Here is a 25,359-nt window from a genome sequence, read left to right as displayed (position 1 = left end):
TTTTCAACAAGATAATGCCAGACCACATTCTGCATCAATCACAACATCATGGCTGCGTAGGAGAAGGATCCAGGTACTGAAATGACCAGTCTGCAGTCCAGATCTTTCACCTATAGAGAACATTTGGCGAATCATAAAGAGGAAGGTGCGACAAAGAAGGCCCAAGACGATTGAACAGTTAGAGGCCTGTATTAGACAAGAATGGGAGAGCATTCCTATTTCTAAACATGAGAAACTGGTCTCCTCGGTCCCCAGACGTCTGTTGAGTGTTGTAAGAAGAAGGGGAGATGCCACACAGTGGTGAAAATGGCCTTGTCCCAACTTTTTTGGGATTTGTTAACACCATGAAATTCTGAATCAACATATTTTTCCCTTAAAATGATACATTTTCTCAGTTTAAACTTTTGTTCCGTGATTTATGTTCTATTCTGAATAAAATATTAGAAGTTGGCACCTCCACATCATTGCATTCAGTTTTTATTCACGATTTGTATAGTGTCCCAACTTTTTTGGAATCCGGTTTGTACTTGTATATGGTTGAGATGACAATAAAGTTTGCTTTGATTTTGACTTGACTTGACTTGCTGCTGTGTCAGGTCCTGGCAGGTCTATACCTTTTCCCGCCTGTTCCAGATCTGTCTTTGGGAGGCCATACCATGAACCTGAGGCCAGTTTAAACATTTATGGGGTTTTTGTTGCCTTATCATTTTCCTTCTGAGCCCTTTATTTGCTACTCATGCTTATTTGTACTTGCATGTAGTATTATTAAATCCCCTCGGGATGAATAAATACAGGTTATCTTGAAATAATATATATATATATATATATATATAAAAGGTTGAAATAACACCGCTGCTAACGGAGCTCCCCCTACACATCCATCTCCAACAATGGACGAGACCAACTCGCTTAAGTATTTTTAGCAGAAATTAAAGTAAAAATTTTATTTTTTTATACTTTATTATAAATTTTATTCATGTATCATTTCTGAGCCCGTTTTACAACTCTGGAAGTGTTGGATGCAGACTTAAGGGTCATGCTGTGTCTGAAAGTTGGCTTTTTAATAAGTAAGCTTAATTGATAGGATTGCAATTAGGTTTAGTACATTACCGGCTACTTGTGTAATCTTTCCTTTAGGTCATAGTGGGTACACCACAAGACAGAAGATATAATAAAAGGCACTCCCGGCAAATGATCAGTGGTAGAACAGAACATTGGTTCATTAAAAGATAGATAACGGTGTTTGGATTCATTGGCATGTTTTATTTTTACAAGTACAGTAAGAATATTATTGATATCTTAGCAGTTCTGTGCATAAAGTGTGAGTCAATTCACACTGTGTGGTGGTGGTGGTGGACTGGGTACTGTATGATGGCACATTGTTATTGTCTGTCTCCACTCAACTACAGTCACTTGCTCCCAATCTTGTTTTTTCTTTTAATTCTGACTCCCGTGTGACCATGAGTATTTTTGTTGTTCTTCTCAGTCAATAATACCTCAACAGTCTACAGTCACTGAAGTTTTGTTTTCTGTGTTCTTCCATGATTTGTAGTAAAAAAGACATGACTGCATGGTTCATTACTGCCTAAAAGTTTCACTCAGTGACAGCCACATTTATATAGTGATTAGATCATGAATATTTGAAAAATGCATTTTTAAGCCTTATATGGTTACTGGTGGGAGGTGACAGGTTGTGGCTAAAAGCATATGCAGAAGTTCATACTTTTAAGTTGATCTGAGATTTATAAAGAAGCTTAGCATAGCATGTGGTCTACATATGTTTTTATAAATCCTTTTTTTGTGTGCACTTTGTTCTTGCCTTCCAGGCACAAGTAAAGTTTCAGCATAGAACCTAAGCAAGACTTTATACATTAGGTCCCATCTGTATACATATCAGTCTAAGCAAAACCAAAGAGATGGTGGTGGACTGCAAGAAGAAAAAAATTTTTGCTTGCAAAAATATCATTATTTTACATACAAATGAGTTTTTGGCATTCTGTTTGATCAAAGTCTTAATTGTAATGATTTTTGTTTTGTTCTATAATTCTTCTGAATGTGTTTATTTGCTTTGCAGATAATGAGCAACTTGCAAGATCAGGCATAAATTGTCTTGAAAGTCTCGTAATTCACAATGGTAAGAAGTTTTGCCCCCTGGTATGGGATCAAACCTGCAGCTGTATGCTGGAGATCTTCAAAACCACAATCCCTTATGCGTAAGTGTCCATTGTACCATTGATTAGCCTGTCATTTACTAGATTAACTATGTAAATCCAGACATTTCCTGTGTGTTGGGGTACTTTCTAATTTTTTATTTTATTTTTTTATCTCAGACTGCTAACATGGAGACTAACTTGTCAGGATGATGATGTTCTTGAAAAATACTTTGTAAGTATTCACTTACTTGTTTATAGTTTTTAGTAAGGGAAACCTATTACAAAGTTACATAAAAAGCAAATGAATGTTAATAGGAATAAAAGAATGTTAATATGACATTACATTGAATTGAGTAAAATATGAGCAGCAGTAAAAAATCCAGTAATACCAATCCTGCAACTGTAGCTCAATTTAGATACTGGTTTTGCATCCTTTCCTCCTTTTTCTTACTACCGATTGTCTTTGACATCTAAACTAAATGACACATAATATTCAGATTACCTTGGCACATTTGGCTATGCTTGCTTCACAAAAAAGAAGCTATTCCTGTTTTACCAGTCTGGATGAAAAGGTACCCCAGCCTGAAGGTAGCTCAGAGGAGATGAAAATGTTTGTTAGGAAGCAGTTGAAGTCTTTACATGGCATCATCCAACAGAGTCACACCAAGCTTCAGGCTGATATGAAAGCTTTAACCATTTATACCCTATGGGTTTTTTTTAGCATTATTACTAAATAACTAAGTTTCATACCCAAAAGTGAATGGCTGTTATGCTGCATATGTAGTAAAGAAGACCCAGATGGCTTAAGTACAGTGAATATGACACTTACACAAATTTGTAAAAAGAATTTATATGAGTAAAATCCTTTGCTTCACACCAAAATCAACTAAATAAAATGCAACAAAACTACATGTTTTAGTTAATTTCTTTCCAAAATCTGGCTTTTTACACTACATAACCAAGACAATGTATGATGCATTGCTAGTGCCAAGTTTAGATTTCATATCCCATAGCATTACAAAGTTACACTGTTTGGCACAAGGTGTTCGTCTTTTTTGGAAACATTCAATCTCTTGAACCCAAGCAATTGTAATTATAGTTGCAATTATTTTTATATTTTACAAAAAAAGATACATGCATGCACACACAAACTATATATCTATCACTCTAAAGCAACTCGTAAACAATTTGTAACTGTACTCATTCAAACCTGTACTTTGAAATGTATTTTTCATGCAAGTCCTTGAAACAATTTGTTTACCATTAGACTGTGGTATAGCAGGTCCACGGTTTAGAAGAAATGGACAGCTTTTAAATAAATAATCGCCGCACTCACGGCTTAAAGAGGGTGGAATAGTAGTGTGGCCAAATGGTTCCCGGGTGCAATGTAGGCTTGGATGTTTCCACACTGAAGTGCAAAGGTGTGGGATCGCCCATGTCTGTGAGTGATGCCAGGAGCTGGTAATTGATGCACCTGTGCCACATCCCAATTATAAATAGGTGACGCGCAAGTGTGGAGGGGGAAAAAAAAGGAAAGAAAAGGCTCGCTGTAATAAATAATGACAGGCAGCTGGGAAGCGAGCCCTAGAATTATTTGGCTGGAACTCGGGGGCAGATGGATTGGGTCACTCCTGCTTTTTACATAAGACATCACATTGGTTTCGATTTCTGAAGTAAGACTCATTGGAGCAAAATGTGATTAAGGCTGCCTCTAAACGTTATATTGTTGAATAAGTGCCATCTTCTCCCTCATGTAAGTCTGAAATTGCAGTAGTTGTCCTGTGCTCCATTCAGGTTAAGATTGTGGGCTCTTGACGAGATTCTAATGGTAGGTACTGTTATCTCCTGCCAAAGTACGGTGGTAGGAAGATTGGATTTACTGCTGTATATTCTCCCACCCCTTTAATGGTATCTTTTTCCAGGACTTTTTGTCTCTTAGATCAATTGCATTTTTGCTTTTTGCTCCCTAGCTTCTAATGTTACTAATGCTAGTTCCCTCTCCTCCTGCTGAAACTGAAAGAGCTTCTCTTACAGAAGCAGGCAGACTATTCCACAGTTTAGGGGCCCTGAAACTAAAAGCTCGACCTCCTACTGTTATTTTATTAATCTGTGGAATCATAAGCAGACTGGCATCTTGAGATCTCAATGTGCTCTCTGGTTTGTAAGTAATGATAAGTTCAGATAAGGCAGCTGGACCGTGGCCATTTAAGGCTTTACCTTGTGACTCTTACATCTGTCTGTGTCAGGGTTGCCTTTCACACTGGTGTAGTCTGCAGGATGCTTGGCCCTCAGTAAGGCAGGGACCTATGCTTTATTTAGTGGCAGCTTGACACAGCAGTGCGAGAAATGTGCACATATATGGCAGCACAGCAAGACACAACCCAGTCCAAATAACACCAGCACAATATACAGATCCTTTCACTTCTCTTTTTCTCTCCTCCCCACCTCTCGGCAAGCTTCATCTCCCTTCTCCCAACTGTGACTTCCCGAGTAGAGGCTGCTGGCTCCTTTTATAAGGCACCCATTAGTGGTCCAAGTTCTCGTTAACCTAATTCTCTCCAGGGTTCAGCAGCAGCTGCAACACACCCTGCCGGTGCCCACGGATCCCAAACGGGCTGCACCAAACTCTCATGAAGCCATGTGGGAGTCCTAGGCACTTCTGCAACCCAGCCTGCTGCCATTTAGTGCCCTGGGGGAGGTAACACTCCGGCCACACTTGCTCCCCTGGCCCTTCCAGTGTGAAGGCGTCCAGGCTGGAAAACGGTCCTGGCCATCCGCCACAATAGGCACAAATAACACAAAACATAAAATTCTGAAGGCTTAGTTTAACTTTTTCCTCTCCTATTAAAAAAGACATATCAGTTTTATCTCTTGACTTGGATAGAACTTTCTCTCTTGTTGAAAAAAGCACACAACTCATGAATCATTGTTTTTCAATTTACAAGGTAATGGATAATTTCTCTGGCTGGTTATGAAATTGCTATTGCTGGCAAGTAGCATTCATTTTCACATAGCAGCCAGCACGTTAACGTTTTATTATACCACCTATTTGTTTGAAAACAGTGTCAGATCTTGTGTGTGAAACAGACTGGGACTATGAAAACTGTGGATGTGGGTGTGAGTGGTGTACGTGACTGTGCATAACTGTAGATGTAAGTGGTGTTTTGAAACGATGCAACTGGAAATTCTCTAATGTGGAGGGATAAAAGCTGACACAAATGCTGGTGAAACATGGCTTCTTGGTATTTTATTGCCACATTAAGTTTTTTTTATTCAGTTTTATTCTTGAGTGTTCCTGCTAATGCTGAATTAGTGCACACAATTAGTGTGCAACTTATGGTCCATGATGTCAGAGCTGTACTGACAAAAAAAAAGAGACATAGGTATATATGACACTTGGAATAATTCATTTTATGACCTGTATAGTACACATAGTATAGTAAACATTGTGGCACTAATGCAACATTACAGTACACCCCCAAAATTCACGGGGGTTACGTTCCTAGAGCACCCGCGAATTGAGAAAAAATGCATGTTTTGGATGTGGTTAAAAAAATGCCTGTTTTTATAGATTAAACCCTAAATATGCCCCCAAAACAATTTAATTTAATTTGAAACTCATCTTAATACATTACCTAAAAAAAAAAAGAATGTAAAGGTAAACCTGTATACTGTACTGCTATGTCTCCCGCAGTGCTAGAATGTAAAATACCGATGTTACCACTATATATACTGTAGTTCATGCAAGCGCATTTTCATTGCCAGAAGCCTTACAAGGTGCAGGGCGTTTCAACGGCATCTTGGGGCTTTAACCCTTAAACTGCCACGTACTTGGGGTTAATGCATCCCTGGACACCAAACACTTTTTTGCTGCACTTAAAGTAAACATCACAATTCACAAAGAGAAAAATTGAAATTTTAATAGAACACGTTTTTTTCCATGCAAAGAGCATGACAATTTCTGCAACACTGATCATTTTACACACTGGTAATGAATTGTAAAAACTATTTAAAAAGCTACTGGAACAATATGTACAAAGTGCAACTGACACCATGGATGGAATTAAGTAAATCACTGAGCCCACTGCGTTTGAACTGGCAGCATGCAAACACACAGAGGTAAACGCTGACGCTGTCTCAATCCCAGACACTGTGAGGCTGCAGTGTGTCATGCTTGGGTCACAGAATTGCACAGAAACACAGGATATTGTAGAGATAGGAATTTTATTCAAACACTAAGAGGAACAAAACAGAAAACGCAAGAACACTCAGCTGGAGAAGCATCACAATCAGCAGCAAGGAGAAATGAATAAAGCTGTAGCAGTCCGGTGCCGCTAAGATTCACACTGTCAAGAAGACGGAGATTTATTTATTTTTATGGTGGAGATTCCAGGGACACACCCAGCCTTAACCCGACCCACGCACACTCACAAACCGAGAAAAAAACAAAGCAATCCAGTAATCAAACAGCAAATAAAGAATGTAATGAAACAAATGAAATAAATGAAAACAATACCACTCCTGTTCCCCTTACAGCAATTACACAGTAAATACAACAAACCACCAACAAAACACACAGTAAATCATGAAAAACGGCAACGGATGACATGTAATGATGAAAATAGATAGTCCAGAGATCCACAAGTTGAATGGGAATGTAAAGATAGTCCTACCGCTAGTTCCTGAAATGGTGAAGACGGGTTCAGGAACACTTCTTTCTTTGCAGGATGGCCATAAATCTACTTACAGACAATGCAGACACCAAACACAAAATGAATTAGAACAGGAAACCCAACAGAAGGTAGGCAGAGAGACAGGAACTTGAAACACAAATTACAAAAACTTTTTTTTTGCTTGTGGTCACCGGCCCCCTTTGTAAAAGCCACGCTGACATCCTTTGACCCCAATAGCCCCAGCACCCTCAGCAGAAGACCAATCAGAGCCACTGCAGGGACTGCTGGGAGTCACAATTTCAAATTCTATCGGCTACTTTCACCATCCCATGCCGCGTTTCCTCTACAGTTGCTTACTGTTCTCTCTACAGTACAGTGTTGCCACGAAAAAAGACATAAAATTGCGGAGGATATTTGCGGTTTCCGCTAACAATTATTAGATAGGTTCTAAGAAAAAATCCGTGAATGACTGAGGCTGCGAACTCTGAGCCGTGACTTTGCGAGGGTCTACTATATATTGATTTGCATACCTTCATGCTGTGGTAGTCAGTGACCTGTGTTTGGTTTTTTTTTCCTGATTTCTCCTAGTCTCCACATTTTGGAGCATGGTGGTGTTTCTTTTGTACTCCAGGACATGCAAAGGACAGAATAGTGCAGAGAGGTTAGTTCCGCGCTATATGCAATCATCAAATTCAAATGTTAACAGTTCTCACACACCCAAAGACCATCCTTCCTACATTTACGACATGTGTACCTGTTGCAATGTGCACACGTCTCTATGCTGTGAGTTTTCTTTTCTGGGTGAAGTGGAGGTCTTGGAATAGAAGCTTGTTAATGTTGCATCCTCTTTTCTTCAAAGAAGTTCTTCTGCAAGGTGAGCCAAGAACACTCTTATTTTCTCAGTGGACCCCATGCATGCCTTGTACAGTACATGTGCGTTCATCACCGTCAGGGCAAGCATGTTGTAGAACACAGCAACTGGCCACCTGTGTGTTCCTGTTAGCACTGGTTCCTGGTCCATGATGTCAATGCCATGCTGGGGAAAAAACAGAGACAAATGTATGTGACATTTTCAAGAAATCATTTTATTACCTGAGTAGTACCAATCAGAAAACATTGTCATACTAATGCAATATTATTTGAGAACTAACAGCGTCAGATTGTTCAGTGGGGGGGTTGAGTGGAGTGGTGTGAACTTGAGTGAGAGAATAAAACTAGAAACAAATCCTGCCTGGGTTTTGTTCCTGCCTTCTGCCCTTTGTTGGCTGGGATTGGCTCCAGCAGACCCCCGTGACCCTGTGTTAGAGTACAGCGGGTTGGAAAATGACTGACTGACTTATACTACTTCCTAAATGTGTTAATTATATCTTATGGTAGAAAATTTTATCTACATTTGTGTATGTAGTTTCTGTTATTGCATTTCAAACTTCCTGCTTCTGAATTTTTGAGCTAATATATTATTAGCCTTCTCTCCATGTTAATTATATTGATGTTAAAATTTAAAGATATGTTGTTCAGTTTCTTTTGTTGTCAAGCAGTTGAATTTTGATTGTTGAGTCTGTCTTTTCTTGTAACTTTGAAGATCTTCTTAATTAACTCTAACACCTTCTTGGTCTCCAGTTTATTTTTATGGGAAATATATGAGATAATCTCCTCTTAAATATCCCAGTAGAGTTTCCTAAAGTAGTCTTGCTGTGGCCTGCAGACCAGTTCTCCAGGCCTGACACAGGTAGACTTGGACACAAGTTCCTTCACATACACGGCTTTTATTTTATCGTGGAAAATGCTTCCCAGGTTCCCACACCGTAAGCACAGTACAAAAGCACAGCAATACACAGAGCACTTAGTCTTTTTCTTTCTTTTCCTCTCTTGGTCTCCTCCACCTCCACTCCTCCTTGCCAGCTTTGTGTTCTCCCTCCCAACTATGGTTTCCGGAACAGTGGCAACAGGCATCTAATATCCAGGAACTGTGAATACTTCCAGTGGTCCATTAATGTGGTACAGAATCAGTTCTGAGTGAGGTGGAAGCCCGACAAAGTAGGATTCTGCAGTCCCTGTAGCATCCTGTGGCGACACTCATGGAACCCAACAGGGCTGTGCTGAACTCCAACTCCCATGAAGACTTGCGGGAACCAGAAGCATTGCTGCAACCCAGGATGGGCTACCATCTAGTGCGCCATGAGAGATAATGCCCTGTGTAAGTCCTCTCCCCCTGTCCTAATACATGCATCCTGGCCAGGTAAGGGCTCTGGCCATCCGCCACACTGCTAAATAAAGGGGTTAACATGGCAGCTATGAAATAAGTGTGTAGGGCATAATGATTGAAGCTTCAAGATCAGATGGGCATAATCAGAGATAACAATAGCAACATAAAATTTGATAGTGGGCAATAAACTATTATTGATTGAGTAACCGATTCTGGAGTAACTATGATGTACTGGTGAGAAGGAATGTTCTCCTGCATTTGAATTTAAGAAGCCCCATGGGTCTGATAAGTTCCCATACATGATCCAATACAAACTGCGAGGTTGATGATCTATCCAGATCTGAATTTAAAACACAATTAACACTACAATCCCTGAAGCCTACACAAAATCTCGTAATCCCAGGCCAACTTAAACTTTATCGCAAATCTCCATTAGTGTCTTTTGTTTTGAAAATTTGTTGATCAGCGTAAGCAGCCTGCTATCCCATCCCCCTGCCACTGCAGCTGAACTCGGGCAAAAAGTTCTCCCAGCTCAAGTCTTGTTTATCTGGGTGTGAGGTTCCTGGATTTGTATAAGGTATATAATATATTGTTATTTGGAACACATGCATTTCATGTACAGCGATCTATGTAAATGTAGGATGACAGGAAATGCAAGAAATGTTGAATACATACCTAAAACAGAAACTTTTTCATGGTATAGTACTAATGACAACATTTTTACATGGTGTATAATGTGTGACGACTGAAGTTCAAATATCAAATAAACATTTTCATAAAAGTACATGAAACAAGTGCGCTTTTATTCAAGAATATAACCAAAGAAAAAGAAATCGGGTTAGGGTATTATGCTGACAAGAGGTTAAACAGTTTACTAAAAAAAAATCACTTTTTTTTTTTACATTTTCTGTGATATAATAAATTAAAATTTGACTCAGCCTCATTTTATTTGCGTGCATGGCAGTGACTCACGCATCATTACTTATATATAATGACGTGTGAGTCACTGTCATGCATGCAAATAAAATGAATGAATCCAAGGGTTCGGGAAAACCAGCTTTATTTAACTCAAAACAGGAACAACAAGGGCATTTATTGAAACAGGAGCTACCACTTTCCTACACACAGACACAGAAAACAAGCCGTGACATTATCAGTCATCCTGCCTTTGTTCTCTTCTTCAGTTCAGGAACAGGTTGTCCGTCTCATCAGGTTGGTTCCATGGCTGTGGGTCAGTGAAATGGGATCATGTTGTCCTTGGGGGAATCATCAAATTAACTCTCAGTACTAAAATAAGCCTACAACAATTACATTGACAATCATGTTACATTATTTGTAAAATGTTTCCTTCTCTTTTTCATAACTTCTTTAACACACTACTTTTATACTATATATATATACTGTATATATAGTCATGCTTGGGTCACAGAATTGCACAGGAACATAGGAGATTGTAGAGAAAGGAACTTTATTTAAACACTTCAAACAAACATGTCTCTTTCAGAAGTAAAACAAGCTCAGTATGCAGTTAGTTCTCATTTAAAAGAATAGGCAAACATCATAGGGGAGCATAGCAGGAGCGGGGCCCACTACAGGAGCAGAGGATGTCTGGGGGAGAGAGAAACAAAACAATCAGCCAAAAGGACAGGTGCTTTTCAGGCTTTTAAATATGCATACTGCTGTGCAAGAAACATATCACGCGACAGAGCAGCCGCAAGTACGCCCAGCAAGTAAGGGAGCAATGTGAAGGTAGTCTGTCAGTGTTTTTAAGAGGGGCTTTTTTTAGGAGCATGCGTTTCTTCTAGGGGTGTGTTCAGCCCCCCTGCTCACAATATATAGTCACAAGAGTAATAATAAGACATTATAAAGGTTTGGGGCAGCCACCCGTGTAATATTCCTTGGTTGCAAAAAGGTATTTTGTAGATAGCGAGTTGTTCACACAACTGAGTCCAAAACAGAAATGTAGTATATAGACAAAATGGCGGCTTTAAAGGCTAGTGTAGGAAGTGATGTCATCAGAGGTGGGACCGGAAAGTGACATCATCAAAGGTGCCAGAACACTGTGGGATTTCCTGAGAATGGTCTGTAAGGGATTGAGAAGGATAGTTAGTGCACCCACCGCCCCCTGTTCAGACGTGGACTTGCCATTATTCAGCCCCTTTAGTTGACTCTTACTTGCACATGTGAAACAGAGCCCACCTCTCAGCCCAGACACATCAGGTCAGGCATCCCTAACCGAGAGGTTGTGGATACAAGAGAGAACATTGGCATGGAGAGATTCCTCATGATGAACAAGTAACAACTTATAGAAACCACCTAGTGACCCATGGATTGGACTCTTTATGCAGGGCCATCCCCTTTTGGGGTGCATGATCCGTGACAAGAGTGAACTCTTGACCCAAGAGGTAGTACCTCAACTGTGTAATCGCCCATTTGATCGTCAGGGCTTCTGTCTCCACCGCCGCATACTTGGTCTTCTGGTCCAGCATCTTCTGGTTCAGAAATATAATGGGGATTTTCCACACCATTAATGCATTGGCTCAACACAGCACCCTGTGGTTGAAGTTTAACATCTACCTACATCTATAACCACAACCATGCTCACATCCTCATGTTCTCATTCACAATTTACATGCTGCTGTGGCCTTAAATTAGATGACCATCTTGGCTGCATAAAACAGCTGTCTTGCTAAAAGTGTCAATCCTCCCTTCAGAAGATGTCAGCACTACTCTCATTAATGCAAGCTATTGGCTCATGTCAATGTAATTTTAAAATTGCAAGGGTTGTTCCCAAGGTTCTTATTGATGTTAAAATCTTCTGCCACCAGCTGGGATCCTTGGTTTGTATCTAGGCTTTCCAATTTCACAAACTGCTCACTCACCACTCCATGCATAAGACACTCCATCTCTGTTGTGCTGAATTATTGCTTTGTTTTGCTAACTTTTATATTACTTAGGCCCAAAAAGCCATAAGAATTATTTGTCCTGTATTGCCACCAACTATTTCTTTTTGTATGGCCCTAATTACTCCAGTTCCTAAAAACACTGTCAGCACTATCCCACAAACTATTTACACAATCACATCTCTCATGGAAAAAAAACAATAATTTAACTTTACATCAATAGATTTAGACATTTTGTCCTGAGTTTCTCTATTCCCCAAAACACTTGATTGTCCCTCAAGTTTACTACCATTCTTCATAGTTAACAAATTTCTATTTATGTTAAACTCTATTATTCATTCAGTTTTTAAGACCAATAACCAATAAAGTTTAAATTGGACTTATGTTTAACTGCTAATGCTGCAAATGCTTATAATCATGCGTTAAAATTGGATTAACAGTCCAAAGTACATACAAACACTGTTACTTAAAACTTTTGATTTAGGTATCAATGGACTCAGATATACCGTAGATCCCGAAATATAAGCCGACTCGGTATATTAGCCGACCCCCTTCTCTACCAACTAAATTACATGTATTTGCCAATGACTGGTATTTAAGCCGACCCCCTTCTCCAAGCAAAATTTTCTAAATTTCCTTAAAAGTGTCTCTTCAGGTATATTTATCATGTTTATCAGCGAGAATTTGAGACTGCCGACATTTTTGATGGAAACCAGGAAGTGATTGCGGAGAAGTTTGGTAAAATGAAACCTTTGTGTTGAAACTATATACGCAAATACGGTACATCGGCGGGTGGATTTCTGGAGACTTGTTATAAATTTGATTAACTTAAATACGCAATACAGTGGACCCTTGACTTACGAACTTAATTCGTTCGTGAAGGCTAACCCATAATGTTCCAAACCTCCCACTGCAACACTTACTTAACCTTTTCATAATATAAAAGGATTGTATAATGTGCATAGTTTACCAAAACACCAATAATTTTTCTATTGTACTAACCAAAAAGTGCCTAGCCTACCAGAAGTAGGCTAGATTAAGCTAGGAGCATGGCGGCGCATATGGTCGCAGCGGTTCAGGGCTCTCCTTTTCAGTGCACTTTTTTGTTGTTTTTGTACTTTTTTTTGTTTGTGCAAGATCGGTTCAGCGAACATCCGCTACACCCGTCAGAACCTTATAGACATCGGTGTCCAGAGTCAGACAGCTGTTTCGAGTGTTTTTCATCACACGCACAACATCCCAGACAACATAGCGAGACCAGCGGGCACTCCATGGATTGATGTCAGGTCCAGGAGACAACGCAGACAGAGGAGGGAAAGAAAGCTGAAGCGGGGCCACAGATCCGGCGTTATGCTAAGGCTAAAAAACAACCATACAAACCCTATACAGAACTTTTTTTCTGCACTGAAGGAGCTGCTTTTAATCTCATTGTAGATGTGTATAGTGACAATAAAAGGCATTCTATTCTATTCTAGAAACAACAATTTCAAACTGTACTCACCATTTAATTTGACATCTTTGGGCTGCAGGAAGGGAGGAGGAGGAGAATGAAACAGAAGGTGGTTATTGTTTAGAAGGAGCCTCCTTATGCAAATCTTTTCTTTGTAAAATTGTTGAGATGGTGGATTTTGACATGCTGTACATATTAGCGAGATCGGTCACACGAACAGCACTCTCATATTTCCATACAATTTCCTTCTTTGTTTTTTCGGTTGTGATCACTTTCTTTACCTTCTCTTCCTTCCTTAGCCATTATGTGTCTTGCTTGCATGGTCTTAGTGAATTATATTTATAGGTAAATCACTGCAATGACCGAAATTACATCCACAAACACATGTATCCGGGCTCCGACTGACGCTACTAACGCTCTCGGTTGTTTGTTTACAGTTGCGCAAGCGGATACACGTGACCGCATTCGGGTCGTAACGCAAGATGTTGGTCGTAAATCAAAACAAAAATTTTTATTTTAAACTTCCCGATAATTTATTATAAATTTTATTAATAAAATACTTTTTTGAATAAATTCTTTATTTAATTTAAAGTACCGGCATGCAAAGTTACTTCTTCATCTGAAAGATGGCTCTGTGGTTTCGTCATTATTTACTTCCGTATTCATCAGCAAAACCGGCATTGCACTGGAAATCTTGAATCTGAAACGATACTCATTCTATAAGCCGACCCCCAAACTCCAAGCCAAAAGTCTAGGACAAAATTCTCAGCTTATATTCCGGGATCTACGGTACTAGAAACATTTTTCTTAACATATTTACTCTACTATAAGTGCTGATCATGTTATGCTAATCACATTTTCTAAACTTGTTCAGTTATACTACCCCAATTGCTATACAGATTAAACAATTTAAATAATAATTGTGCAGTATTTCCATTTATAAAATTGTTACAAATATTCAATAAATACATATTGCTTATGAAAATGAATTAATTTGCTTTGCTGTGCTTGCAGATAATTAGCATTTCCTTCTATACCATCCATATCTCCATGGTTCACATCTTTCTTAAATATATAGCTGCAGAAAAAGAGATTAGGTTGTGGTTCCAACTCCTAGGGCAAAAAGAATTCAAGTACTTGGTCAACAACTGTGATAAAATTGAAAATGAGTGGACAAATTGTAAGGCATATCAATCACAGTTAAAGTGGGCTCTGGCAAACATGGAACCCTGCACAGTAAATGTGTGAGTCAGATCTTGGGGTCCAATACCCCAAAGCAAAGGATATCAATATCCTGGAACTCTTCATGAATGAATGCTCTGGTCTGGATGCCATGCAGGCTTCCTTCTACGATTCTGGACCCACGATTATCTTTTGATGTCAATGGTCACCATCACAGTTGACTTGTTAGCAGCAGGAACTCGTGATCCCTTGGACTGGAATTTGACCAGGTTATCCAGTATTCAATTGGTCGACGGCCTGGTCCACAGCTTGATCCCCTCTCTGGTATGGCCTGCTTCTCTTAGGAGTCGGATGATTCGTTTGTCTGCAGACCTTAAGCACAGCTCAGTCTCAAGGTTCAGGTTCAAGCACTGTTATAAAAAATGCGCTAGGAAAAACAGCTTTTGCCTGCAGGTGCAAAGACTTCAAAGTTTTGTTCCATATTATTCACCATTGCAATACTTCATTTGTAATTTTTAAGTTACTTATGGATCCCAAACATAGTGTCTCATGAGATATTAGGCCTGTTTTGTTGGGGGTACCCCTTATCAAAAATAACGCTAGCGGTAAAACAGTCATTTTATCCAGTCTCTGCTCGTTTGTTAGCCAATTTGTTTTTAATGATCAAAATGAATTCTGTAGCTGGTAAGCACAATGCAGAAGTTTCCACTCTTTGTAGCCGTTATGTTCAAAAAATAAATCCCTCAAGAAAAAAAAAATGTCTATAGTTGTATCTAGTTTGGCCATTGTTGTGAACCCCACTCAAAAGCATATTCATCATAACAAGTCACCACAATATAAAATGCAAACTAAACATCAATCTTTCGCCCCTTAGAGGGAATGCGGAGCAGTAGGGTATCGGTCAGCAAGAACCTTGAAACTAATCCCATTAATATTACAACTTGGCAAGAGCCGAATGTTCTAGTTTTCCTATAGAGAACACAAATATGTCCAGGAGTGGCAAACCAAAGAAAATAGAAAGTAGAGTGGTATGGAGATTATTAGTTAAAGAGTTGTGTTCTGTGGAGTTTCCTGTAGAACATTTTAAGTATTTACTTTCTGTTTCTAGTATTGAACTGGAGCCTAGACAGGCATTCTCGATCCCCTTTTCATCACGAATGTAATATAATACCAGTGTCCTCCAGAGAACATCTCTCAGCCAGCATAGCAAACAGACGTCAAAGATGAAATCTACAGTCTGGAGTGGTAAATTCCTAATTATTTCTAGAAATAAGATAAAAATAAACTAAAACAGTTAAGCTCCACATTCTCTTTCCCAATTGCTCTAATTACAGAATATTGTTCAATTATGTGCAGTCTTGGGATTTAAATTATTTAGAAAAGAAATGTAATTTTCACTTCATCTAAAGCTGACAGGTCACTTTCAAAAGTTACAATTATGTTAAATACATCTATTAAAACCTCTCAACTTTTAATCTTAAAGCTAAACTGTTTCTATATTCACATCCCAGCTATCTTTCTTTAACCTAATATTTTACTAATTAAATTGACACATTTCTACCTATAGGTTCGGAATTTTACAAGTGTCCAGAATGTTTCATTTCAGCATCAAATTATAGAAATAAAAGCTAAACCCTATTATCAGCTATGTAGTCATACAAACATTAACATTCTAATTCACATTTAAGTTATTCAAATTACTTGTGAATAAGGAGTGATGGGAAAGAAATCAACATCTCATACTGTATCAAATGTCATGTAGTTTTTTAAAAAAATGCTCTCAGGGTAGTTAGTGCATCACACCATTACATACAGTACTTTAAAGAAAATATTTTGATATATAAAATTTAGCTATGCTTAATAATATTGATTTCTTTTACCCGTGACTTCTTGTTAAGGCTTGTCCATGCATGCTTTTTCCATTGATGTCATCCCAAGATGCTTATTGCAGCTTCTCCAGAGCGATAATCTGAAGAAAAAGCACAATCTACCCTTTTTGTTAGTTAACCCCCCTTTTCTAGAGCATATCTTAGTACAGAACACTACCTAGACTGGAAGCCAGTGCTAATCACCAGCTTTTTTACTATCCAGAATTTTTTTTTTTAACTAAAAGAACTTTCTTCCATTTGTGTATGGCTAGTACTCAGTGGAAAAAGGCACACACATTTACCCTAATTCTGGAAACATTTCATTGGACCTAATCATATTCATTTTTAAAGTTTAAATTTAAAGCATATTTATGTACACCTTTGTCTATTTCCTCATTATTTAAAACAACACCACATATTTTCACACAATGTCTTTAACCAAACATATTCCCAAAATCACTTAAATTCCTTGAAATGCACCTCAGTCACAGAGATCATTCACATTGCACAACATACTCAAACTTAAACTGTCTTTAACACATTATACTTACTTACTCAAGTTTATTATTTAGCATCTATTATTTAAAGCATTTACACAGTTTTTCTTTGGCAAGCAGAAAATATGCCAAGTTTGAACCTTCATTTCCTGTTGCTGGGCAACAGTGCCAACCACTGCGCCACCATATCACCCCTACTTCAATCACCTAACAGCTCATTTAAAGCATTTAAAACAATGTCTATAACAAATATCCATCTTCACACACGCACACACATACCAATACCAGCAGCCTTGAAAGAAGTCTCCTTTATATTTTATAATTATCAAAGAAAATTTTTCCCTAAGACTTGATCAGGGTCTGAAGGAAAGATGTTTTATACATATGAACATTTTTATAAGCAAAGTGGAGACGTTTTCATTTTATCAAATATTACACTCCTTTGGTACTGTGTCTTTCTGGAAAATCCTTGGGTACTATGGGTTTGACATTGTGTTGAATGAGCGGTTGCTCATGGAGTCCTGAATGAGGCACATTACCCTGCATTGTGAGGGAGCGTCAGTTACGGCATTACGGCCATGTGGCGCGTTTCCCCGAGGGTGATCCGGCTTGTAAGATCTTCCTTGTTGGGGACCCAAGTGGCTGGACCAGGCCAAGGGGTCACCCACGTAACATCTGGCTGCGGCAGGTAGAGGGTAATTTCCAGAAGGTGGGACTGGACCGCCTGTCTGCCTGGGGGGTTGCAAACCGGGATCCCGAGTTGTTTCGCAGTGTAGAGGGTGCGGCAACGCATTGTACCAGTGCATGCTCCCCAACTTGACTTGAAATATTACACATTTTCAAAACTCACATTTTAACCCAAATTAACTCAGAGTTCTGGAACTTTGTCAGATATTTCTAAATTTGTGTCAATAATATACAAACAATATAACAATATAAACATTCAGTTTAATACAAGTACATTTCAGACAAAGATGTCCCATTTCTTAGGCACAGAACAACATTTTCAGATATACGAAACAATTTCTTTAAATTTACTGTGCATCACGACATGTTATTTACTTACACACAAAACAAAACAAAAATACGTACTCATTTATTTTCATGAAACATACAAACTCTACATAAACCTTCCATATTCCTTGTTCTTACTGGTTAACGTTTTCCACATACTGTATAGCATAAATTGATTACTCTTCAATTATTATACAATTACCTTATTCTACCTTTAGTCCTATCTTCTTGTGGGACTGTAACTCCCACTGGTTGCAACCTTATTACCTCAGGGAAGACTTTAACCTCCTCTCTTTTTTACTGAGATAGGGAACACTATCCCCCTTTTTACATGCCTGGATCTATCATGTCAACCTGTTAAAGCCCTGGAGAGATAGAGAGGAGCTTCCCAGCCCCGTAGGTCACTCTCCCTTTCGCAAGCACAACTGCCCTTAACCTCGTGAAGAGCTGACCCCAAGCAGCGCAGGAGTTAGCCCAAACACCCGAGCCATCCCCGAGGTAGTGAGCGAGTCACCCGCCGGACCGCTGATTGAGCACATATAGTCACGGAGCCCGGTAATCGTCCGGAGAGGCCCTACCGACGGAGGCAAAACGCAGAGGTCGAACTGGAGGTGAAACGTATGTTGGACATGGACATAATTGAAGAGAGCCATAGTCCCTGGTCCAGCCCTATTGTCCTCGCCTCCAAGCCAGACGGCTCCTGGAGGTTCTGTAATGACTTTAGACGCCTGAATCAGATCTCCAAGTTCGATGCCTACCCCATGCCCCGCATTGAACCTCCTTGAGCGGCTGGGTACGGCTCGACATCTGACTACCCTTGACATGACAAAAGGGTATTGGCAAATTCCTTTAACGGCATCCGCAAAGGAGAAAACGGCCTTTAGCACCCCTACGGGCACTGGCAGTACAAGGTCCTCCCATTTGGGCTGCACGGGCCCGCGACCTTCCAACGCCTGGTAGATAGAGTGCTGAGCCCACCAGTCCTATACTTACCTGGATGATTGTCATCTATTCCGCACCTGGGAGGAGACTTGAACCCAGAACCTTCTCTATCCATGTCCCTTCTGGGTGTTTAACAGCACTTTAACTCTCTACTGAGATCCTCCCCCATTTTGCCATTTAACAGCATTACTTGAACCCAGTCCTAACAGCATTATCTCTACTCAGAGAAGAGAGAGATGGGCAACTCCCAAGACAATAGTGGGTCACTTCCTCTGGACGGCAACCCAAAATAATCTGCCACACCACGAGGAGTGATTGCGGCACTATTCTTTAATGCTCTCTCTAGTTGGCAAAAGACTCTTAACCTAACTACACTAACTATCCTAACTCTAAGAAAGAACACTCATAATCTAACGGCATGACATCTAACCCAGCCCCTTATCCCCAAAAGAATGAATGAACATGCCTCCTTCTACCGCTTCAGGTCTGACGATCATGCCCTCCGGAGGGGAATCCTTTGCAGATGGGAACAAGCCAGTTCCAATTTCGCATCGTCCGCTTCACATCTTTTGATATTCTGCTGGGAGTTCACTCTGGGGTACGGATCGCCTAAACGGGCACCAAAAACTGTGGTCGAAGTTTAACATCTTATTAAAGAAATCCTCTAACTGGACAATTCAGTTATCAGGCAGAAGAAAAGCTGTTCATTCTATCTTTTAATTACTCCTCAGCAAAATGCCTTGGAAGGAGCATTCTTTAAAAGCAGTCTGTTACAGCATAAGCAGAATGGTCAGAGAAACAAAGGATAGAGGTTCATTTTAAAAACTGTTGAATTTACATACAGTGTCATTCGATGCATATATTTTACTCTGGTTGGTTCGTTGGTTTACATCCAAATATTTATATAGAATAAAAGTTATTATATTCTGGTTCTTATGCCTTCTGAGATGAGACACCACTCTTGAAATTTCTGTGCATATAACAACTGACCTTTCTAGTTTATCTCTTAGTCATCCTTCAGTACATTTTGTACATTTCTTCTGGTACATTCTTTATTTCAGTGTACATTTTGTTGTTCACTTGACCTTTATTTGGTTTCCCACATTTATTAACCCTTTATGCTATCACTTAACATTTAAGATGAATGCTATGTTACCCTAAAATTATTCTTCCAAATCCCAGGCCTGTGTCTGAAACGTCCATCTGGAGGATGAAAGGAAGCAAAACATTAGGTGCTTTCAATACAGGTGCAGTTGTCAAGGCCCGTTTTAAGTCACTGAATGCAGCCTCTGTCTTCTCAGTCCATGCTACAATATTAGGGGCCCTTTCTTTGCCAAATCACTTAAGGGTGCCACTCTCTCTGAAAACCCAGGTACAAATTGGCAGTAATACCCGGCTAAACCGAGAAAGGTTTGGACTTGCTGCTTGGTTCACGGACGGGGTCATTTCAAAATAGTGTCGATTTTGGACCATTGTGGCTTTACGGTACCCCTGCCCACCAGGTAGCCTAAATATTTGGCTTCTGTTAATCCAAAAAAAAATTTTTGCATTACCAAGCGTCTGTAATACCACTCAGACCTGCTGTAGGTGTTCCTTCCATGTGCTGGAATAAATGACAACGTCATCTAGATAGGCAGCACTATACACATTATGAGGTTGGAGCACTTTGTCCACCAGATGCTGGAAAGTCGGGGGAGCCCCAAGTAACCTGAATAAAACTAGGGGTGCTAAAAGCTGTCTTGACCTTTGCGGAGTCCGTTAAAGGAACCTGCCAGTACCTCTTTTTCATGTCAAGTGTGGTCAAATACTTTGGTTGCCCAAGCCTCTCAAGGAGGTCATCCACTCGAGGCATGGGATAAGCATCAAACTGGGAGACTTGATTAAATTAATGCAATTCATTGCAAAACCTCCAACTCCCGTTAGGCTTACTAACCAAGACGATCAAACTGGACCAGGGACTATGACTCTCCTGTATTACATATAAGCCGAGCACGTGCTTGATTTCAAACTACACTTGTGTTTTCTTTCCCTCGGGAAGACAATAGGGGTGCACTCGGACTACAAACCTGGGTTCTGTCATAATATTGTGGGCAATCAGAGAGGTCCGTCCTGGTTTCTCGTTCACCACTTCCGGTACAGACAGGATAACCGCTTTGAGCTCCCGTCTCGTATATTATTCTTAGCAAAGAATGAGCAGGGCTGATCAGAGAAAGGATCAGGATCCCTTTCCTTGCATGGTTTCAGCTAGTTTACATGATATATCCGCTCACTCGGCCAATGATTAGGTTGTTTCACCAAATAATCGACGAGTCCTATCCTCTCCATAATTTCGTAAGTGCCTTGCCAATGGGCTAGTAATTTAGAATGGGAGTTTGGAACCAACACCATGACCTGATTCCCCCAGATGGAATTCTTGGAGCGTGGTGCCGCGGTCATAATAGCGGTCCTATGTTGCTTGTGCCTTCTCCATGTGACTCTTTAGTATAGGCCGAATTTTTCCAAATCTATCACATAACTGTGCGATATACTCCAATATATTTGCCAACTCACGCAAAGACCCCTACTAGTTCCCGTGCGATAGCCTTAGATGTAGCTGAGCGTAAAGGAACAGCTTCCGGGTATCGAGTCGCATAATCCATGAGAACTAATATATATTTGTGTCCTCGGGCTGAGGGCTCTGGGGGTCCTACAATATGCATCCCAATTCTTTCAATGGGGACATCAATCAAGGAACGGGGAATGAGAGGAGCACGGTCCCTCCTAGGAATTTGCTACAATTGACATTCTGGACAAGAAACACAAAAATGGCGAACCTCCTCGTTAATTCCTGGCCAATAAAATCGGAGCTTGATGCGCTGTAATGTTTTTTCGGTGCCTAGATGGCCTTCTAGGAGGTGGGCGTGTGCTAACTGACAAACCTGCTGCCAGTAGGTTTGTGAGATTAACAGCAGCTTCCGCACCTCCTTCTCAAGCTCTGCGACCCGATATAATGGATGATTCTTTATTACAATGTGAGGTGCCTGTGGCATGGGCTGATGTGTGCATTGCCCATTAACGAGTACTGCTGCATTCTTATCAAATTTTAGGTAGACGTCATTCCATTGCTCCTTGTTAAATGAAGCTGGCATCTCTCTAAATTGAAACTGTATTTTAGAGAGGGGGTCCGGTCTGACCTCAAGGAGTGGGGATTCATCCCGACTCGTTGAGGCACGAGTTGATGAGGTAATGACTTGCGACGGTCCTGGAACCTCTCCATCCGCCTCTTGGTCTCCCGTATCTCTCTCTCTGCCGGCTGAGTACACGGCGTGGAGTCAACCCGAGATGGGTCATCCCCATCTAATACTAGGCCTAAATTAGGTCTGGGATTATTAAGTACTACACCGCTTTTATTATTAGACCAGCCCCACCCTAGAATCACATCAAAAGGTGGATTTAGGAGGACCGCTACAGGGAGTTTTTTCAGTGATCCTTTGTGGCTGATGAAATAAAGTGTGGTTTTATAATGTTGGTTATACTGGTCTTTATCCATTGTCTCAGGAGTACTTATCAGCAGTGAACAATATAAATGTTGCTGCCGGAATCAAAGAGGGCTTCCACTCTATACCCGTTTACTGTTACTACTCCTGTATGGAATACTAACAGGGGGTTTGAAAGTGCACACAACCCTTCCCTCTTTCTCCACTTACATCCCAACTTATCCTGAGTTGTGCGCCCACGGATCCAGGGACTCTGGCACAGACTGGTTCGTATAGAGGCGGCAGATTGGATGGCACGTAGTCCCTGTATTGTCCGCTAAAGGACCATTCTGCTCCCCCAGATTGCAAAGCTGTCTTGGATGTTTTGACGAACCAGATGAGCTCGTCCATATTATGGAAATGTCCACAGACCAGCTGGGTGAAATGGTTGGGAATATTAGATACCAAGAAAAAAACGACAACTTTTTGTACTATTTGAAAGGTGGAGCAATCAAATGGCCTTACCCAAGCTGCCACCATTTCCCAGAGAGCAGAAGCCTTCTCTTGGGTCGACCTCTCTGGGTCCAGTCTCCACATCTGCAAAGTCTTCACCTGCTGGTCTGGGGATGCCCCAGATTACTCTGGGACCTCAGTCCCAGTGGGGAGGACAGCTAATTTTACTGGCCTGGGTAAATATACAGGGAGCGGACCCTGCACTGGATCTTTCCGAACACCGGGATGAACCCCCTACCCTGAAACTCAGACTCGGTTCTCCCCCACCTGGTTATAATTCAGGTCCGGTCTCATTTTATTCTGGGCTTTGTACATCCTGCGAACTATGCCACTGTCACACGAACAACAATAAGACTTCATAAAGGTTTGGGGCAGCCACCCATATAATATTCCTTGGCTGCAAAAAGGTATTTTGTAGATACAGAGTTGTTCACACAACTGAATCCAAAACAGAACTGTAACATATAGACAAAATGGCGGCTTTAAAGGCCAGTGTAGGAAGTGATGTCATTGGGGCCGGAAGTGGAAGTGACCTCATCAGAGACGGAACCAGAAATTACTTCATCAGAGGTGGGACCGGAAGTGACGTCATCAAAGGCTCCAGAACCGAAAGTGGCAAAGGTGCTGGAATCCTGTGTGATTTCCCGAGAATGGACTGCAAGGAATCAAGAAGGACCATTAGTACACCCCACCGGCCCCTAGTCGGACGTGAAATTGCCATTATTTTGTCCTTTTAGTTGACTCCTACTCGCACGTTTGTGACAATATATATATATATGTATAAACACACACACACAAAAATTATTCACACATAAATATGTGTCTATAAACTTTCAAATCCCCATGTACACTTGTATTGTCTAATTTCACTTTTCCATCCATCCATCCATCCTCTTCCGCTTATCCGAGGTCGGGTCGCGGGGGCAGCAGCTTAAGCTGAGAGGCCCAGACTTCCCTCTCCCCGGCCACTTCTTCCAGCTCTTCCGGAGAATCCCAAAGGCGTTCCCAGGCCAGCCGGGAGACATAGTCCCTCCAGCGTGTCCTGGGTCTTCCCCGGGGCCTCCTCCCGGTTGGACGTGCCCGGAACACCTCACCAGGGAGGCGTCCAGGAGGCATCCTGATCAGATGCCCGAGCCACCTCATCTGACTCCTCTCGATGTGGAGGAGCAGCGGCTCTACTCTGAGCCCCTCCCGGATGACTGAGCTTCTCACCCTATCTTTAAGGGAAAGCCCAGACACCCTGCAGAGTAAACTCATTTCAGCCCCTTGTATTTACGATCTCGTTCTTTCGGTCACTACCCATAGCTCATGACCATAGGTGAGGGTAGGAGCCTAGATCGACTGGTAAATTGAGAGTTTTGCCTTACGGCTCAGCTCCTTTTTCACCACAACAGACCGATGCAGAGCCTGCATCACTGCGGATGCCGCACCGATCCGCCTGTCGATCTCACGCTCCATTCTTCCCTCACTTGTGAACAAGACCCCGAGATACTTGAACTCCTCCACTTGGGGCAGGATCTCTCCCCCAACCCTGAGAGGGCACTCCACCCTTTTCCGGCTGAGGACCATGCTCTCGGATTTGGAGGTGCTGATTCTCATCCCAGCCGCTTCACACTCAGCTGCGAACCGATCCAGAGAGCTGAAGATCACGGCCTGATGAAGCAAACAGGACAACATCATCTGCAAAAGCAGTGACCCAATCCTGAGTCCACCAAACCGACCCCTTCAACACCCTGGCTGCGCCTAGAAATTCTGTCCATAAAAGTTATGAACAGAATCGGTGACAAAGGGCAGCCCTGGCGGAGTCCAACTCTCACTGGAAACGGGCTCGACTTACTGCCGGCAATGCGGACCAAGCTCTGACACGGTTGTACAGAGACCAACAGCTCTTATCAGGGGTCCGGTACCCCATACTCCCGAGCACCCCCACAGGATTCCCGAGGGACACGGTCGAATGCCTTTTCCAAGTCCACAAAACACATGTAGACCGGTCGGGCAAACTCCCATGCACCCTCCAGGACTCTGCTAAGGGTGAAGAGCTGGTCCACTGTTCGCGACCAGGACGAAAACCACACTGTTCCTCCTGAATCCGAGGTTCACTATCCGACGGACCCTCCTCTCCAGAACCCCGAATAGACTTTTCCAGGGAGGCTGAGGAGTGTGATCCCTCTATAGTTGGAACACACCCTCCGGTCCCCTTTTAAAGAGGGGACCACCACCCCGTCTGCCAATCCAGAGGCACTGTCCCGATGTCCATGCGATGTTGCAGAGACGTGTCAACCAAGACAGTCCTACAACATCCAGAGCCTTAAGGAACTCCGGCGATCTCATCCACCCCGGGCCCTGCCACCAAGGAGTTTTTTGACCACCTCGGTGACTTCAGTCCCAGAGATGGGAGAGCCCACCTCAGAGTCCCCAGGCTCTGCTTCCTCATTGGAAGGCATGTTAGTGGGATTGAGGAGGTCTTGAAGTACTCCTCCCACCGACCCTAACGTCGAAGTGA

The 25,359-nt window shown here is 41.4% G+C and overlaps 1 protein-coding gene across 1 annotated transcript in view; it reads left to right on the top strand.

Moving 5' to 3' along the window:
• Positions 1–25,359, top strand: part of LOC120514612 (brefeldin A-inhibited guanine nucleotide-exchange protein 2-like) — a 570,108-nt gene that overhangs the window by 464,279 nt on the left and 80,470 nt on the right. Inside the window, exons 22-23 of the mRNA XM_039735092.1 lie at positions 2,075–2,213; positions 2,331–2,385. Of these exons, the coding sequence (XP_039591026.1) occupies positions 2,075–2,213; positions 2,331–2,385 (194 nt within the window). The remainder of the gene's footprint in view (positions 1–2,074; positions 2,214–2,330; positions 2,386–25,359) is intronic.

This window comes from Polypterus senegalus, chromosome 14 (assembly GCF_016835505.1).
Source record: "Polypterus senegalus isolate Bchr_013 chromosome 14, ASM1683550v1, whole genome shotgun sequence".
Taxonomy (NCBI): domain Eukaryota; kingdom Metazoa; phylum Chordata; class Cladistia; order Polypteriformes; family Polypteridae; genus Polypterus; species Polypterus senegalus.
Note: the sequence above shows the minus strand (reverse complement) of the source record. Positions and strands in the feature narration are given on the sequence as shown.